Source organism: Pelobates fuscus, chromosome 5, assembly GCF_036172605.1.
Source record: "Pelobates fuscus isolate aPelFus1 chromosome 5, aPelFus1.pri, whole genome shotgun sequence".
In the NCBI taxonomy this organism is placed as follows: Eukaryota; Metazoa; Chordata; class Amphibia; order Anura; family Pelobatidae; genus Pelobates; species Pelobates fuscus.
Window position 1 is genome coordinate 168,881,710 of NC_086321.1, and position 18,284 is coordinate 168,899,993.

General features: G+C 38.6%; 1 protein-coding gene across 1 annotated transcript in view; it reads right to left on the bottom strand.

The window, feature by feature from the left end:
* SGSM1 (small G protein signaling modulator 1) overlaps positions 1-18,284 on the bottom strand; it is a 218,074-nt gene that overhangs the window by 57,844 nt on the left and 141,946 nt on the right. Inside the window, exon 4 of the mRNA XM_063454650.1 lies at positions 2,925-3,087. Within this exon, the coding sequence (XP_063310720.1) occupies positions 2,925-3,087 (163 nt within the window). The remainder of the gene's footprint in view (positions 1-2,924; positions 3,088-18,284) is intronic.

Below are 18,284 nucleotides of genomic sequence, written 5' to 3' on the forward strand. Positions count from 1 at the left end.
TATATTTTAGTATAGATTTATGCATTTTGTGCTTCATTTCCATCACATATTATTTATTTGAGGTCAGCCTTTTGTAGAATCCAAGGAAAGCTTATATGAACCAAGAAAAATGTAACAGTAGCAATTCTTTAATATAAGAGTATGGGATACTTGTTCTTCAATCAGCCATGATACTTACAGTTCTAGAATCTAGGTCCAAATTAAAGGGTCATGACTTGGAACCAATGATCTTACAGAATAAAACAAAAGGATTGCACCCATATTTACACGTTATGTTCAAAATGAAGGTACACACATCAGCTTCTGGTTTATAGGTACTTAAATTGCAGATAAAATGACATTTGTCTTTAATTATTCACCAACTACAGCTTGCATTGTGAAAATATCATTTCGCCACTTTATAAAGATGTGGTAAAACCACACCTTGAATATGCTGTGCAATTTTTGTACCTGTTCTACAAATTTATATAAAAGGAATGGAATATTAGTCAGGGGTGTCCCTTGTCGCCTCTGCTCTTTGTCTTGGTCCTGGAACCCTTCCTACAGGGAATCAGGGACAACACTCGTATCAGAGGCATCACAGCAGGCAAAGAAGAGCATAAGATTGCAGCATTTGCTGACGACATGCTCTTTACACTTTCAGACCCTGTCACATCAATACACCATCTAATGGCTGAGATGGACTCCTACAGTAAGATTTCCAATTTCAAGGCCAATCTCAGTAAATGTGAGATATTGCCGCTTCACGTCACCTCACACGATCAGGCCTCCCTACAAAAAGATCATCCCTTTATTTGGGCCCCACGCAGTATTAAATACCTGGGGATCCATCTTACAAGAGAGGCTTCCCAACTATTTGAGAGTAACTTCCCCAACTTGATGAAAGGCATAACCTCGGATCTCAGCTCCTGGAGCAAACCCCAATTTGGCTGGTTCTGTAGGCTGAACATCCTAAAAATGAATGTCCTACCGAGACTACTATATGTCCTACAGGTATTGCCAATAATGCTGCCGAAATCGTGGTTCACGATGGTTCGGAAAACATTTACAAACTACATCTGGGCACACAAACACCCAAGAATCGCATACTCACTCCTTACGAGACCAAAAGACGAAGGAGGCCTTGGCCTCTCGGACATAGAGCGATACCACCGAGCTATCCATCTTACCCGACTGTATGACTGGACGTGCCCACAGCCTGCCACACAATGGATAAACATAGAAGGTACATTTTTCAGGGCACCCATCTCCACAATACCTTGGCACAAATCTGGGCAGTCACTATTACGACACGCTCCCCACCCCACCATCTCACCGACCTTACACATGTGGGCCAAGACAAGAAAACACCACACAATTTCTCCATACCCCTCTCCGCTATACCCACTCACCCACAACCCTTTATTCCAACCGGGAGAAGACGGGAAGGCATACAAACATTATCACACATCAGAATTCATGCACTTGGACACTGTAATGGACATCTCGAGTAAACAGATCAAACCACTTCAAGCTCTCACTGAGAGACAAAGTGCAATTCAATCTTTCCAATACAGACAACTCTTTTATACGCACGAGCCCGCTCGCCCACAAACCCTTTCGGACGCACACACAATTTGAACTACTGTGTACCCATCACACTCTGAAGAAAAAACTCATCTCAGTGATGTACTCAACGATTACACAGACACTACCCCACCACTTACCTGCATTCACTGTATCTTGGGAAAAGGAACTAAACACTAAATTTTCACCCGAAACATGGCGCACTATCTTTAAGCAAATCCACAGGTCTTCTCGGAACACCCTAACCCAAGAGAGAAACTACAAAAGGATAGTAAGATGGCATTATACACCGACAAAACTAAAATCCCTCTTCCCTAACCACTCCCATCACTGCTGGAGATGCCAGGCACCTGAAGGCAACACAGCACACATATGTTGAAAAGACTAGGGAACTTGAGGAAACTTTGCACTCCCTCGCAGATACATATCACCGCCACCAAACAATGTGGCAACCATGGTGCGACTACCTCAAAAATAGCTCAAATTAATTTTTGTCCTAAACCAGGCTTGGACCTTCGAATCCCTGATCCACCACATACCTTCTCACTCTCCCCACCCCTTACCCCCCCACATCCAGACATCCTGGGAAGTGTCACTGTAGGGCAGGTACTAGCAGGGGCCTTATGTAATATACACTGTGATATTCAACCGATGTTTTACATTGCAATCTAAAATGAACCACTAGTGGCATGACCATGTACTCTCTATAGAATTATACCGTATACAGCACATTCTCCTGTCGAAACACTGTTAAGAGATGTAATATTTCTGTTATTCAAGATCTTTGTTATTCAACATATTGTCATTCACTGACTGACTCAATGTCTTCTAATGTAGACCACTTTTTATATGACATATTGTTGTACATGTTCTAATTCTTAATAAAAAAAAAAAAAAAAAAAAAAGGAATGGAATATTTTAGTTACGAAGAAAGGTGGGATTATCAGAGTCTGTACAGATTTTTAAACAGCAACTGGAAGACTTCTTGCAAAAGCATAATATTCAAGGTTATGTGAGGTAGCAGCTTCTTGATCCAAGGAGAAATCTGACTGTCATTATGGGGTGGAGAAAGATTTTTTTTCCTTGTTTGTTGCATAATTGTTAAACGCTTCAAAGCGGGTTTTTTGCCTTCTTTTGTATCAACGGCAAAAACGGATGTGAGAAGGGCTGAACTTGATGGACACAAGTCTTGTATCTGTAACTTTGTAACAAGCTCTCCTGGGATTAAGCATGCAATTTGGCTAAAATACCAGTCAAGTGATTTTCAATCTACTCCAAATCCCTACAATGCAATCTATTTTGAAAAAAAGAGACCTGCTGGTCAGTGCAAATGCTTCATAAAAGGTGATAGCTCTTACTTGTTCTCTAACAGTTGTTCCAGCTCTTGGACCTTTCTGCAAAGATCTTCAGCGAGAGGGAAGCTTTTGCCAACTTTCATGAACAAGGCGGCGATCTTGTTGCTGCGCAAGAAACCAGCGGCCCTTCGTCTCAAGCCATGAAGCACACAAGCTTCCACAGCAGCTGTAATTAGACAGAACATTGTTATACTGTGGGAAATCATATGGAGAAAGGAACTGGAAAAGTCAGGGATTACAAAATGCTATGTTTGCACACCTATTGGATTCTAAACTTATTAAAGGACCACTATAGGCACCCAGATCACTTCAGCTTAATGAAGTGGTCTGGGTGCCAGGTCCAGCTAGGATTAACCCTTTCTGCTGTAAACATAGCAGTTTCAGAGAAACTGCTATGTTTACATTAGGGTTAATCCAGCCTCATTGAGAATGCTTTCCTATGAGACTGGCTGAATGCGCGCGCGGCTCCTGCCGCACACGCGCATTCAGCCGAGGAGGAGGAGAGGAGGAGAGTTCCCCGCCAGGCACTGGAGAAAGAGGTAAGTTTAACCCCTTCCACCACCTAGAGCCCGGCGGGAGGGGGGCCCTTAGGGTGGGGGCACCCTCAAGGCACTATAGTGCCAGGAAAACTAGTATGTTTTCCTGGCACTATAGTGGTCCTTTAAAGTGAATACATGCCTAAAGTATGAATTACGTGAAGGATACATATCAAAAACATGCATAGAAAATGCTATTCTTCTTGTATGTGAGTTGCTAGATTCTAGAAACCCAACAGAAAATATCAGCATAATCCTTAATGAATAAATTGCGGAGCTTATCTGTATCCCCTTAAGTTCCATGATGCTAAAGTCTAAACCTCCTAACTCCTAATTACTAATCCAATCACTTACTTTTACCCTTAATTGTGTCATTATAAACAGCACTGATTTAGGAGCACTGAGCTCCATATATGAAACACTGATAGCACTCAACACAACAGTACTTGCATATATATGCAATCTCTGACTTTAGGATTCCTCTTGGTGTTTTTAGAGTTAATTCAGTACACATCGCCTAGTAACATATGTCTACCTAGAGCTGATTTAAAACTAAACAGATTACACAAATAATGATTACCTTAAATGTGACAGTTTACAATATAAAATCCAAGCTTGTAAAAAGGGCAGGAAACCAATTTTTGGTTTGATTTACATTTGCAATATTGGAACCTGTGTTATATACATTTATATCAGTGGAAATCACACATCTCATTGCAATGTAGAAAAAAGAGGAACAATACACATTGTTAATCATGAAAAGATTTCCAGTCATGAAAAGATTTCATATATATATATATATATATATATATAAAAATATATATATAAATGAAACTAAAAGGGCAGCACTCGCCTGAACAAAGAGTTAGCAGATTGTTCTAACACTGGTAGTAAGTTTTAAATTCATTATTTTAATTTTTCAATAAATTTACATTTATCTAAGATAGTAGAAGATTGTCTGAAACATCATCGTCTGACAGAGAATAGGATTATTATGGGAATGAATAGTTACCTACGGGCATGTGGTTGTAAATGATTTAAAGATCATGAAGTGAATCTAGTATACTTGACAGAATAAAGGGACAGCCATGGCACCCAATCTAACATTTAATTATGCTAGATACATTTCTCAATTAATTGTCAAATTCAAAATTAAATAATAATGCTCAGACTTTCTGTCACAACCTTCAGTTGTGATGAGTATATCATTTTCTTGCCAATTCATATTTTCTTCTTTCTACAATAAATCTATTGTACCTTTGAATTATGATCTTTCAGTTTTAACAAAAAGTTGCAAAGTAATATTCATGTATTTTGATAAGTTTGATAAAAGAGAATTAATCCCTGACACGATTGGTGGCCCTGCGGGTTATTGATATTTTTATGCATTTTTGGTAGAAAATATATTACACTTATTTTTGGATGCAATATTTTTAAATAATTAAATTCCTGTTTACTTAAAATCCATTTCATATTACCTTTATCTAATGGACAGGTAAAGGTGACTTGAATGCTTGGTTTGGGATCTTTGTTTTATTTTTAATATATCATAGACGCACTCAAGTGGCGGTTTAACTTCAAATATTTACCGTAATAATATCAGTACTCTACCACCTTTGCCAGCTTGGTTTATTACAATCGTGTCATCTCTTTGCAACTCGTTGAGTGTTTCAAACGATCTTTAAAATTTTTAAATTCTTCTTTTTTTTTTTTATTTAACTTTTCAAGATTACGTATAATTTTTTTTCTCGAAAACTTCTAAAGTGTCTGATTTAAAATTGGAAGAAAAAAACATTTTAACATTTTCAACAAATTGTCAATAAAAGTTTTAAGCTAATTAAATGTTTTGGTAGGGGCACATTTACTTGTGAAACTGTAAGGTATTTTTTTTTTTTTTGACAAACTAAAAAATGCCTAAAAGCCTTCATTTAGAATCCATCTAAGCTTCCCTTTGCCGGTGTGAAATCTCTATACTTTACTTCCCTTTTTCGGATTGCACATATCTCTGCAAAGAATCATTCTCGAATGGTTCCATAGAAGATAAAATGTGATATGTAATGCTACTTGGAAAACTGTGTGGTGACTTAATCCTATCATCAACTTCCTTTCATCAATTTTCTCTGTGTCTTCTATGTACTCTTTCTGGCAGCTGCTCATATGAGTGACTTCTTATTTTGGGTCTAGTTGTCCTTGCTGGATCCCTATGAATTAAAGGATGTTTGAAAAATGTGGTCTAGCCACCGTTTCTGAATATTTCTTATGGGTGGATGAACTGTACTGTGATCTTCCTTATTGTGTGAATCGTGTGAGCTGGTATTATTGTGCCGTGTGCATTTATGTTCATTAACAGAATATTTTCTAGAATATCTTCCTAATTTGTGGGTTGAATAATTTTTGTAATGTCTCCTATTTTTAGACGCTATATTAGAATAATCTTTAATAGAGGACTTACTTATTTGATTTCCATAGGGCCTTTTAGGTGACAAACTATTAGCAAAATGCCTATCTCTTAACCCCTTCAGGACGGAGTCAATAGTGCACGTTCTGATCAAAACAAAACGTAAACAAAAACTGGAATTTGCGCTATATGTCTGTTCACCCGTAGTTCCCCTCTTTCATATTATATGCACCCACACTTATTATATATCATTTTGTTCAGGAGAAGCAGGGCTTTAATTTACCATTAACTATTCATATATGGAATATAATTTATTATGAATAAAATAAAAAAAACTGTGAGAAATTTATTTATTTTTTAAAAATGTGTAGTTCCACCTCACATTTTAGCTGTAAATGTCATAATACTGTTTTACGGTTTTACTGCAACAAAATGCACATATTTGTAATCAGCGATGTCTCACAAGTACAACAGTACCCCCCATTAACAGGTTTTATGTTGTTTTGGAAAGTTACAGGGTCAAATATAGAACGTTCCATTTTCAAATTGAAATTTGCCAGATTAGTAATGTTACCTTTGAGACGGTGTGGTAGCCCAGGAATGAGAATTACCCCCATAATGGCATACCATTTGAAAAAGTAGACAAGCCAAGGTATTGAAAGTGGGGTATGTTTAGTCTTTGTTAGTAGCCACTTAGTCACAAACACTGGCCAAAGTTAGCGTTCATATTTGTTTTTGTGTGAAAAAAGCAAAAAACTAATATTTGGCCAGTGTTTGTGACTAAGTGGCTACTAAGAAAGACTGGACATACCCCACTTGCAATACCTCGGGTTGTCTACTTTTGCAAATGGTATGCCATCATGGGGGTAATTCTCATTCCTGGGCTACCATACGCTCTCAAAGGCAACATAACCAATCTAGCAAATTTCAATGTGAAAAAAATGAAACGCAAGCCTTATATGTGACTCTCTAACTTTCCAAAACACCATAAAACCTGTACATGGGGGGTACTGTTATTCTCGGGAGACTTCACTAAACACAAATATTAGTGTTTTAAAACGGTAAAACATATTACAACAATAATATAGTCCATAAAAGTGCCGTTTGTTTGTAAAAAATGCAAAAAACGGCACTTTTACTTAAAATATCATCGTTGTAATACAATTTACCAGTTTGAAACACTAATATTTGAGTTCAGCGAAGTCTCCCGAGTAAAACAGTACCCCCTATGTACAGGTTTTATGGTGTCGTGGAGTATTACAGGGTCAAATATAGTGCTTGCAAATTAAATTCTCTGCACTTTCTCCCTGTGTTGTCAGGCATGTCAATCAAATTTTAATTAATCAAATCACATAATTATGTTAAAAGATTATTTAAATATACATGTAGAATTTTAATATATATACATATATATGTATTTAAATTCTACGTGTATACTAATGTAATTTTTTATGTAATTATATGTATTTATCTATATATATATATTTGCGGTTATTTGTATTTTATATATAGATAGATATATATAGAATGCCATTCTAAGTGTATTTTGTTACCAATATATATATATTAATAACAAAATACAGTTAGAATGAAATTACATATGAATATATAATTTATATTAAATTTTGTTTCAATATTTTATTTATTTATTTTATTATTTTATTTATTTATTATTTTAATTATACGTATATATATATAATATATATATGTACATCTATTATATATATAATATATATACATATTATATATATGTAACATCATTCTAAGTGTATTTTAATGCTAATATATATACTTATATTAGTATTAAAATACACTTTGTATGACGTTACATATATATAATATGTATATATATTATATATATAATATATATACATATTATATATATATAAAAATATTTTCAATTTATTTTTAAACATGTTTAATTTCTTTTTTTATACTTGTACTGATATTATACTGATATTTTAGACAGTCCCCCTGCAGGCAGATCCATAGCCAGCTATAGGGGGCCATGTGATCGCTCTTTGAGAGCGATCACATGGCCCCCGGGGGCCTCATTTGCCGTGGGAGGGCTGCCTGGGCTGTCAGGCAGCCCCCCAGAAGAGGATCGCGGCGGAGGTAAGTATAACTTACCTCCTGGGGCTCAAAGCCGTTACGGCGTTCCATGCCGCCGCAACGGCTTTAAAGCCCATTATAATGGGGACGGCATGGAACGCCGTAACGGCGTTAACGGGTTAAACATGTAGATATGCAATTGATCATTTTGTTTATACCACCCAAGCCTATTATACCTTACCAAGTTGGTGCTCTTTAATTATAATATAGAAACATAGAAACATAGAATGTGACGGCAGATAAGAACCATTCGGCCCATCTAGTCTGCCCAGTTTTCTAAATACTTTCATTAGTCCCTGGCCTTATCTTATAGTTAGGATAGCCTTATGCCTATCCCACGCATGCTTAAACTCCTTTACTGTGTTAACCTCTACCACTTCAGCTGGAAGGCTATTCCATGCATCCACTACCCTCTCAGTAAAGTAATACTTCCTGATATTATTTTTAAACCTTTGTCCCTCTAATTTAAGACTATGTCCTCTTGTTGTGGTAGTTTTTCTTCTTTTAAATATAGTCTCCTCCTTTACTGTGTTGATTCCCTTTATGTATTTAAATGTTTCTATCATATCCCCCCTGTCTCGTCTTTTCCTCCAATATATTTCAGTCTCTTATATTACTACTACATTGGGAATCTATTTCACAACATGTCTGCAAATATCCAAATTGTATCATCCACGCTTATTATGCTTAGGGCTTTGGCTTATTATCTATTTAATTTTAACCATATTTTAATATGTATATATGCTACCCTATGACACGACCCCTTCGGCGAGATATCTGTACGTAGGAGGGTTGCGGCGAGATATCTGCATATAACATTTTATAAATTATCATGCACCCACGTGCATTATAATTCCAGCCCACCAATCTGGTGGCTGGGGGGAGTGTCTAAAAAAAGATAAAACACACCCTCTCCTCCGGAAGGAAATCAGGTATGGGAACAGCTGCAGGTAATACCTTACTAATCAGCAGGGCTATATAAACCGGCGGAACAGTCGGCTTCTCTCACTTGCTCATGAGGACGGCGTGTTTACACACCAAAATGCACATTGAGCTTATTCTTCGCCTTATTCACTTCACTTGGTAGCACTGTATCCAGCACCATGACTTTTTAAGTTACGAGAATGGTTTAGGTAGGTACCGAGTCTTGACTAAGTAAGGGAGGGTTCACGGTGCCAAGGTAACTTTAGGGGGAGCTACACTGAAGTGTGATACATGTTGGGATCATTCTTGGACCCTCCTATCCTTTCCTCCTCCCTTACCTCCATTTTATTACCTATATAATTCTTTCTTCTCAGTGATCTCAGGTGGGAGCAACAGATCAGTGTTACCCAAAGTAGTTTTACTCGTTTTCTTGACACCCAGTGTCTGTAACTAAACCCTGAGCATTGTTTAGCCTTCCTCTCCCAATTCTTTCACCTTAGTCGTTTATTAGTACCTTAGTCCTTAGCATTAATAAAGGTAGGGCCTCCTTCCCTCTTTTCATTGGTTGTCCTCCTGCTTAAGACCCCTTAACCTTTGAGGGTTTCTTTCAGTATATTCAGTATATATTTAGCCTATGATTTTGTGTCTTTTTGATTGTTTCGTGTTATGAGAACATCATCTTCATAAAAGACTATGTATGTACATATACCACCAGGGGTTGTATTCTCATACTGAAGTGCAGTTCTCACATTTTTTGTTTATAACTTTCTATGTAATTTTTTCATTCATTATCTATATAAAGAATGGATCAACTGGAGTTTCCATGTAACATTATACAGATATTTTGATGTGTCATTAAACTAAAACTCAAAACAAAATTACCAGCTATTCAATTAACATTGATGTAATCTGAATCTAAAGATGAGTATCGTAAATCACTTTGTTTAACCCCTTAAGGACACATGACATGTGTGACATGTCGTAATTCCATTTTATTCCAGAAGTTTGGTCCTTAAGGGGTTAAAAAACATAATTAGGACCCGCGGCGCCCCAGGCCCCAATATGGCGTCTATGCATGGCGGGTGCTCCGACTTCTATGAGGAGTCGTCGGATGAAGGCGAGGGGGAATTTACCCCGGGCCGGCCTCAGTCGTCACCAGCTCGAACGCAACCCCCGCCACCCGCCTTGGCCCCGACGCCTGTGAGCATGGAAACCATCAGAGAGCTTATGGCGGAACCTCATAAAAAGATATTGGCGGATATCGCCTCCATCAGGGATACACTGCAGGGCCTAACTGGTCGAATCGTGACCGTGGAAAATACCATGAACACCCAAATCAGCCAAATACATATGCTACAACAGGAGGTTCAGGAGCTGAAACAGCTAGATGGGCAGAATGTTCTACAATTTGCCGCGCTTGAAGACAAACGCCGCCTAAGGCACCTTACGATCAGGGGCGTTAGCGATGACGTTCCGGACGCTGAACTACCCCATTTTACTAGGCGGCTCCTTATGGCTCTACTGACCCCGAGGGTAGCAAAAGGGGTGACAATAGATGGAATATTTCGAGTTCCGAAGCCCGCCAGGGCCCCAGCCACAGCTACAAGAGATGTTGTCCTGCAGTTCCAGACCTACCAAGATAGAACCGCAGTCCTGACAGCTACCAGAGATCAACCATTTTACCTTTTCGAGGACATGTCTCTCACGTTCTACCCTGATCTCTCGCAAGCAACATTGGCCTGGAGGAAGTCTCTGCAACAACTGACAACCCTCCTGCGAGCACAACGCATCAGGTACCGCTGGGGCCCAGCTCATACCCTACTGGTCACCAAGGGCGTCAACACACTCACAGTGCGTAGCATGCAGGAGGCACCGGCGACACTGGGACAGCTGAACCTCCCATCGGACTCACTGGCCCTACCAATACCAACTGACAATCAAGCGAACCCACCGAATTGGAGCATGGCCAGCGCTGCAGAATTCATCCCCAGAAGATACACCGGTGCACCTAAAGCTGCAGCAACCACCTGAAAATATCGGGATTATAACTGAACTTGCCGGGACATTACCCTAAGATGCTGAATCCACTTTAGACAGCTGCTCTCTGGCGAGCTAACACCCTGCTTGGCGGATGGCCGCACTCCTTTACCCTCTACAAACACATATCACACGTTAGCGCAAGGACCCACTACAGGGAGTCCCATAGGGTAGGTACAGAGTTAACCCCTCACATTCCTGACACTACATAGGCACTCCGAACTAGCCTACCTGCCCAGTAACCAGGAGCTGACATTTAGCCTTCACCCAACCTCCCTTATTAGAGCGCCTCCATGCACACGACAATGAGGGGCCCTCCGAGGACCTCTCAACCTGACGACAAGCGGGTACCACACACACACCCCCAAGCAATGTAGTCACACTGCAGACACAGCAAACCACATAGACACAACCCACAACACACCTGCTCAGAAGAGAACTCTGCTCCACCTGCACTAAAGTAACCTGGCCTCCAACAACCCACCATAATTGTACAGTGCATACAACTGCCACCACTTCATGTGTTATGTATAATAACAACAGTAGCATGTTACATTATTAATCTCTGATGTTCAATGTTAGTCTACAAAATATAGCCTTGTTAACCTCTTTGCAATCTTAAACATAACTGCATTTAGTTCCAGCATGTACTTTAACTAACAAAAAAAAAAAACATAATTAGTACCCTATAAAAAAGAAAAACAAACAGAATGTATTTGTGCATTCAGTAATTATCATTTTACTCTTGGCCAATATGTACTCTTTTGACATTTAAAACACATTGTAGTGATCAGCATCAGAAGAGTTATATTCATATAATAATAACTCCAGCTTATGTACAGTCGCATTAAACAAAGTGGAACACTACCTCAATAAAATGATTAGAAAATAGTTTGCATATGAGCATTTCAACCAAAATATACTTGTGTTTAGACACCAATTACCAAAATAGCAAGTCCATATGCTAAAATTGCCTATGAAAACACAAGCTGAGTGCATATGTTTGTTACATACCCACATATATCTAAAGCAGGTGTTGACACCCACACCTAGATACAAACAGGAAGTAATGTAGGGAAATGGAACACATCACATTGTGATTCATTCGTAAATTATTAAGACCTTTAATGAAACAGCAACTGAAAACATTCTTATATAAGGTTACTAAACAATAAAAATAAACACACTCTCTCTAGTTCTCCAGATTAGGACATTCTCTGAAGAAGTTTCTATCGTCCTTTTAAATAAAGTTTCAGTCTTGACAGGATGAAGTGACAGGACACCTTCCTCAGAAAATCTTTGGCTGATATCTGGTGTTTGGCTAATGTCAGCTCTTGCTGAGACAAGGACGCCAGGCTGCTCAGTTCTAAGCAAACGCTCAGAAAATAGTCAAGTACTTCGCTCTATTGAAATAAAGAAGGGGATGCCTGATGTTATCTATGAATAAACATATTGAAATGATTGCAGTCCCTCTGCATGTGATATGTGTGGTTTCCTATTCTCTGACTGACTGACTTCGCTCTTTTAATTAAAACAACCAGGTGCACAATTCCAGAATAATATCTAACCTCAGCCTGACAGCTGGCACAAAACATGAGAGAGAGAGAGAAATGGCAGAAAACCAGTTATTATTGGTTAACAAGTTTTTGGGTGGGATTGAGTCTGATTGGCCATTGGGACAAAATAACTATTTCCTACCTTTCCTATAAAGATCATGTGTGTGGACCTGAAATGTCTCTTTTGGAAATACCTATTCCTTGGCTTGATTTTTTGAAAGTTACAAAAAAGAAAAAACAAGGCTGCAGAGGCAGGACAAGCCTGACCCCACGGTCTCATGGGGAAAAATGGGTTATATGGGCCTAACCCAGAGAGAAGATATAGTAGGAAAAAGAAAACTAATTTGGGATCCTTTCAAGACGGTATTAAACACCAAAAAATACATCTTTATTTAGGAAAAAAATATATATATACAGACAAAATAATACATAGATGAAAAATAGTGAAAAATTCAGTGACTGTGTAAAGTGTATTAAAAAGGGGAAATCTTCTAAAGTAACCGGCTTGCTTCCTTTTATGAGTATAGATACAACTAACGATAAGTCCCCTCATACAGCTCCTATGAATTCAAACTCAGTAGATACAATGTATTAAAAGGAGAAAGAGTTAACTTAGAGTCATTGTTCCGATACAGTTATTTAGAAGGTAGCCATTGAAGCTACAAAGTAGCCGTATAAATAGACTTATTCAAAGTTTCTATCCAGAGCAGGAACGATAGATTCCAAAGTGTCTGAATATAGACAAATGAAAAGAGAATCCTTAGGGTGGCATTTGTACAGAAAATGGGGTGCACAAGTATTATGATTGAAAGGATTAGGAGGGTAGAACACTCCTCATAGGATTCCACCCCCCAAAGTAAACCAATATGATGGTTTTTCCCGGTTTTAGTATTTGCCCTGAAATTTTTATGAATGCCATATATAGGTAGTTTATGTGAAATAAAGGGGAGTCCTGATGTTATCTATGAATAAACATATTAAAATGATTGCAGCCCCTCTGCATGTGATATGTGTGGTTTCCTATTCTCTGACTGACTGACTGTACATGTTAACTTCTCTGTTTCTTATTACAAAATAAATAAATAATTATTATTCATGCATCGCCAACTAACGAGGAAATCTTATCTCAGTATCCTAGAAGTGAGATGTATATATAATGTGTGATTGTATGTTTCCCACTCTATGCTGCTTGACTCATTAGGTGATGTTCCCTAGGAAACAAGGATCTTCCAGGTTAGGATAAACAACAGAAAGAGCTTTAACACAAATCTCTTTCATTTCACACCTCAGTAATGAAAGTTCAGCTTTTCATCCTGCTGGCATCTTAAGTAATACAGGAAGGAAGAGAGGGAAGATTTATCGGCAAATACATTACTCGATGCCTCTAACATGCAGTACTGAGTTAGTTATCATTAATATTCAGATGAAAGTTCAGCTATGGAAGATAGATTTTTGGTTTCAAGTCTCTGAAGTAGGATTTATCTAAAGTTCAGTTACACGATGAATTTTGGCCTAGGAAAGACTCTAGTACGAATTACAATTAGACCTATTTCCTCATGTACGTTCAATTCAATTGTCTTGAGCAGGCTGGCATGAGATGGTATTAGACGACATATGAACAATCCTAAATAGTCTTCCAGGATTCTGCTACTGTGATCCTGCGTCTACATTTTACATATTTATCCACCTCATGTTTCAAAGGACATTCTAAGCACCATAACCCCTAAAACGTATCAGTGATTACGGTACAAGAAATCTTTAAGTGCTGTCTTTTGTTTTGTTTTTAAAAACAGTTTTTTTTTTGTGAATTAAATTTTATTCAGGTTTTCAACAGTATACATTCAAACAATAATAAGAGTAAGAGTCTCAAAGGTGGTTCGGTGAAACACGTAGGTTTCAGTAAATGGCACATACAAATTATCAGGTACAGTATTAGCGAGTCTTGGGTATCGGTACACCAATGCAGGGAAGCACGCAGGTTTCCAGCTCGAAGCATGTAAAGTTAAGCCTTCAATGGCACACCTGTGGTCCGCTGTGTCCTGGTCCGGCTGCGTGGCCCGCAAGCTCGCCCGGGCCGGGAGGAGAGGTGGAGGGGTGGGGGAGGGGGGAGTGGTGGTGGGGAGGGAGGGGATGGGAGGGGGGGATGAGAAAACAAGGAGGGGGGGGGGAATCTTCAGCGTTGGGTAAGTGTCATCCCTGCCCATTGGGTCTGTGTGGCCCCGTGGCCCCGTTAGGGCTAAGTCTGTCTCGTTAGTCGCTGTTAAAAACAGTTTTTAAGTGTTTTTTTTATTTTTATTTTTTGTGGTTTAACGAAAATTGTGTTGTCTGGGGGGAGGGGAGTGGTCTCTGTCTTTTGCTATCCATTTATTTTTCCTTTCTTCTCTATCGATTCTTGCTCAGTTCCATACTGTATAAGCTGGACCTCTGAACAATTTTGAATGCTACTGAGGCATGTGGGCCTAATAGATGTTTTATCTATTATCTTTTGTAATCCAAAGCACAATATGTAAAATCAAAAGTCATTTTAGAGTCATCAGGAAAAAGACACTATAAATTAAATATAAATAAATAACACAATTGTGTAGACACAATCAGAAGACACATGAAATAATGTCAAAACATAAATGTTTACAAGCAGTTTACAGAAAAAAAAAAAAAGGGAAGGACCTTATAATAACATACCAAACTTTCTTAGTTAAAATTAAAAGTACATACATAATAATAAGAAACAATATACACTTCCTTTCCCCAGACAGAGGGCAAAAACTCCACTAAAAAAAGAGAGACAATACCCACAACCCTTCACCTAGCACACATAACACAGTGAAAGAGATTATTTACAGAAAGGGGTAACTAAGTTCCATAGCAGGTCAAAATATAACCCTAGTGACAAAATGCTGTCAAAATAGCTTAAAAAAAGAAGGTAAATAAAAATAAAAGTGCCCGCTTATAATTGCAAATTTGACAAGGTACGCTATAGAAAATTATCTTACACTGAGACATATACAGCGTGAATCGTAAAACATACAGGAGATATACAGCAGGGTGACAGTCAAGTATGCTGAAGTGGATACTAATTATGTATGCAAAGTGTTACAGATAACTTAGAGTTAAAGGAACACGATTGTGTTAGGAATACAAATCAGTATTCCTAATGCTATAGAGTCCATCTTCCGAGCTCTCAATAAGTCACACACACCTCCTCAGGAGCAAACAATTAAAAATACAGTTTTACTTACCATATTTCAGTGCCAAGGCTCCCTTGGTGCTGCTGACCTCTCCTTCGTGAAGAGCACTAGGGACCGAATGCACAATGATTCCCATAGGAAAGCATTGAATCAATGCCTTTCTATGGGGCTTTTGCATCACATGACTGGGTATTAGTCAGTCAGTATGACAGTCACTAAAGGAGGAGCTAACCCTGCAATGTAAACACTGTTGTTTCTCTTACGTTGCAGGGTTAAGGAAGCAGGGACACTGCACCCTGACCACTTCATCTCAGTGAACAGGCAAGTGGGGTATTTGTTGGAACTGTGTCCGGTAGTATACAATATATTAAGGCTGTGCAGGACTAGGAAAACATTACTATTTGTGTATTTTTAATTGCAACTCAATCCTGTATCCTAGGTATATAATTATCCTCCTATATTTTCAGTAGCAGCTTAATTGATCACCTGGTCTATTCACAGCCACTGGCTACACATATTCAAATCTGGACATAGATATTATTAGGCCATCCACAATGTTAGCTTTGTATAGACCAAGGGTAACATCGCAATGGGAGAGCTTTTGCATGTATTGCCTTGTTAAAGGTTTTCAACATAAATGTCAGTGATAAAGCTTGCCGAAATTTTTATAGCATGATACAAATCAAAAGGTTAGCTACATTAACACTGGTAATGTATTAATGCATTCATGTATGTGTACATATGTTTTTGGCACTATATAACGTCATGTTAAAATATCTATGTATCGCACCATAGTAGTTTTCCTGCATCTACAACTGTAACCTGTTTACTAATCTTCACTCCGTATACATTATTGCTTCAATGAGCAGTACAATTATAAAACACAATCACATTCTATGAACAACCGGAGTCCAGCAGATAGGACACAAATTTTTACATATATGTAACCCAGGGCTTGACAAATTTGCATCAAATCTAGGAGTCAGTTAAAAAAGTTCGGAGCCAACTTTATTTTTTTCAATGACACAATTTTTTATTTTTTTTTAAAGATGCTATATTGTACCAAGAGCAACTACTAAGTTATTGTAGTGGTTCTGGTGTCTATAGCCTGCCTCTGCAGGTTTTTAAATGCAAACACTGCCTTTACAGAGAAAAGGTAGTGTTTACATTGCTGCCTAGTAACACCTCTTGTCGATGTCACTCAGACACAACTACAGGGAGTGCAGAATTATTAGGCAAGTTGTATTTTTGAGGATTAATTTTATTATTGAACAACAACCATGTTCTCAATGAACCAAAAAAACTCATTAATATCAAAGCTGAATATTTTTGGAAGTAGTTTTTAGTTTGTTTTTAGTTATAGCTATTTTAGGGGGATATCTGTGTGTGCAGGTGACTATTACTGTGCATAATTATTAGGCAACTTAACAAAAAACAAATATATACCCATTTCAATTATTTATTTTTACCAGTGAAACCAATATAACATCTCAACATTCACAAATATACATTTCTGACATTCAAAAACATAACAAAAACAAATCAGTGACCAATATAGCCACCTTTCTTTGCAAGGACACTCAAAAGCCTGCCATCCATGGATTCTGTCAGTGTTTTGATCTGTTCACCATCAACATTGCGTGCAGCAGCAACCACAGCCTCCCAGACACTGTTCAGAGAGGTGTACTGTTTTCCCTCCTTGTAAATCTCACATTTGATGATGGACCACAGGTTCTCAATGGGGTTCAGATCAGGTGAACAAGGAGGCCATGTCATTAGATTTTCTTCTTTTATACCCTTTCTTGCCAGCCATGCTGTGGAGTACTTGGACGCGTGTGATGGAGCATTGTCCTGCATGAAAATCATGTTTTTCTTGAAGGATGCAGACTTCTTCCTGTACCGCTGCTTGAAGAAGGTGTCTTCCAGAAACTGGCAGTAGGACTGGGAGTTGAGCTTGACTCCATCCTCAACCCGAAAAGGCCCCACAAGCTCATCTTTGATGATACCAGCCCAAACCAGTACTCCACCTCCACCTTGCTGGCGTCTGAGTCGGACTGGAGCTCTCTGCCCTTTACCAATCCAGCCACGGGCCCATCCATCTGGCCCATCAAGACTCACTCTCATTTCATCAGTCCATAAAGCCTTAGAAAAATCAGTCTTGAGTTTTTTCTTGGCCCAGTCTTGACGTTTCAGCTTGTGTGTCTTGTTCAGTGGTGGTCGTCTTTCAGCCTTTCTTACCTTGGCCATGTTTCTGAGTATTGCACACCTTGTGCTTTTGGGCACTCCAGTGATGTTGCAGCTCTGAAATATGGCCAAACTGGTGGCAAGTGGCATCTTGGCAGCTGCACGCTTGACTTTTCTCAGTTCATGGGCCTTGGTTTCTCCACACGCTTCTTGCGACCCTGTTGACTATTTTAAATGAAACGCTTGATTGTTCGATGATCACGCTTCAGAAGCTTTGCATTTTTAAGAGTGCTGCATCCCTCTGCAAGATATCTCACTATTTTTGACTTTTCTGAGCCTGTCAAGTCCTTCTTTTGACCCATTTTGCCAAAGGAAAGGAAGTTGCCTAATAATTATGCACACCTGATATAGGGTGTTGATGTCATTAG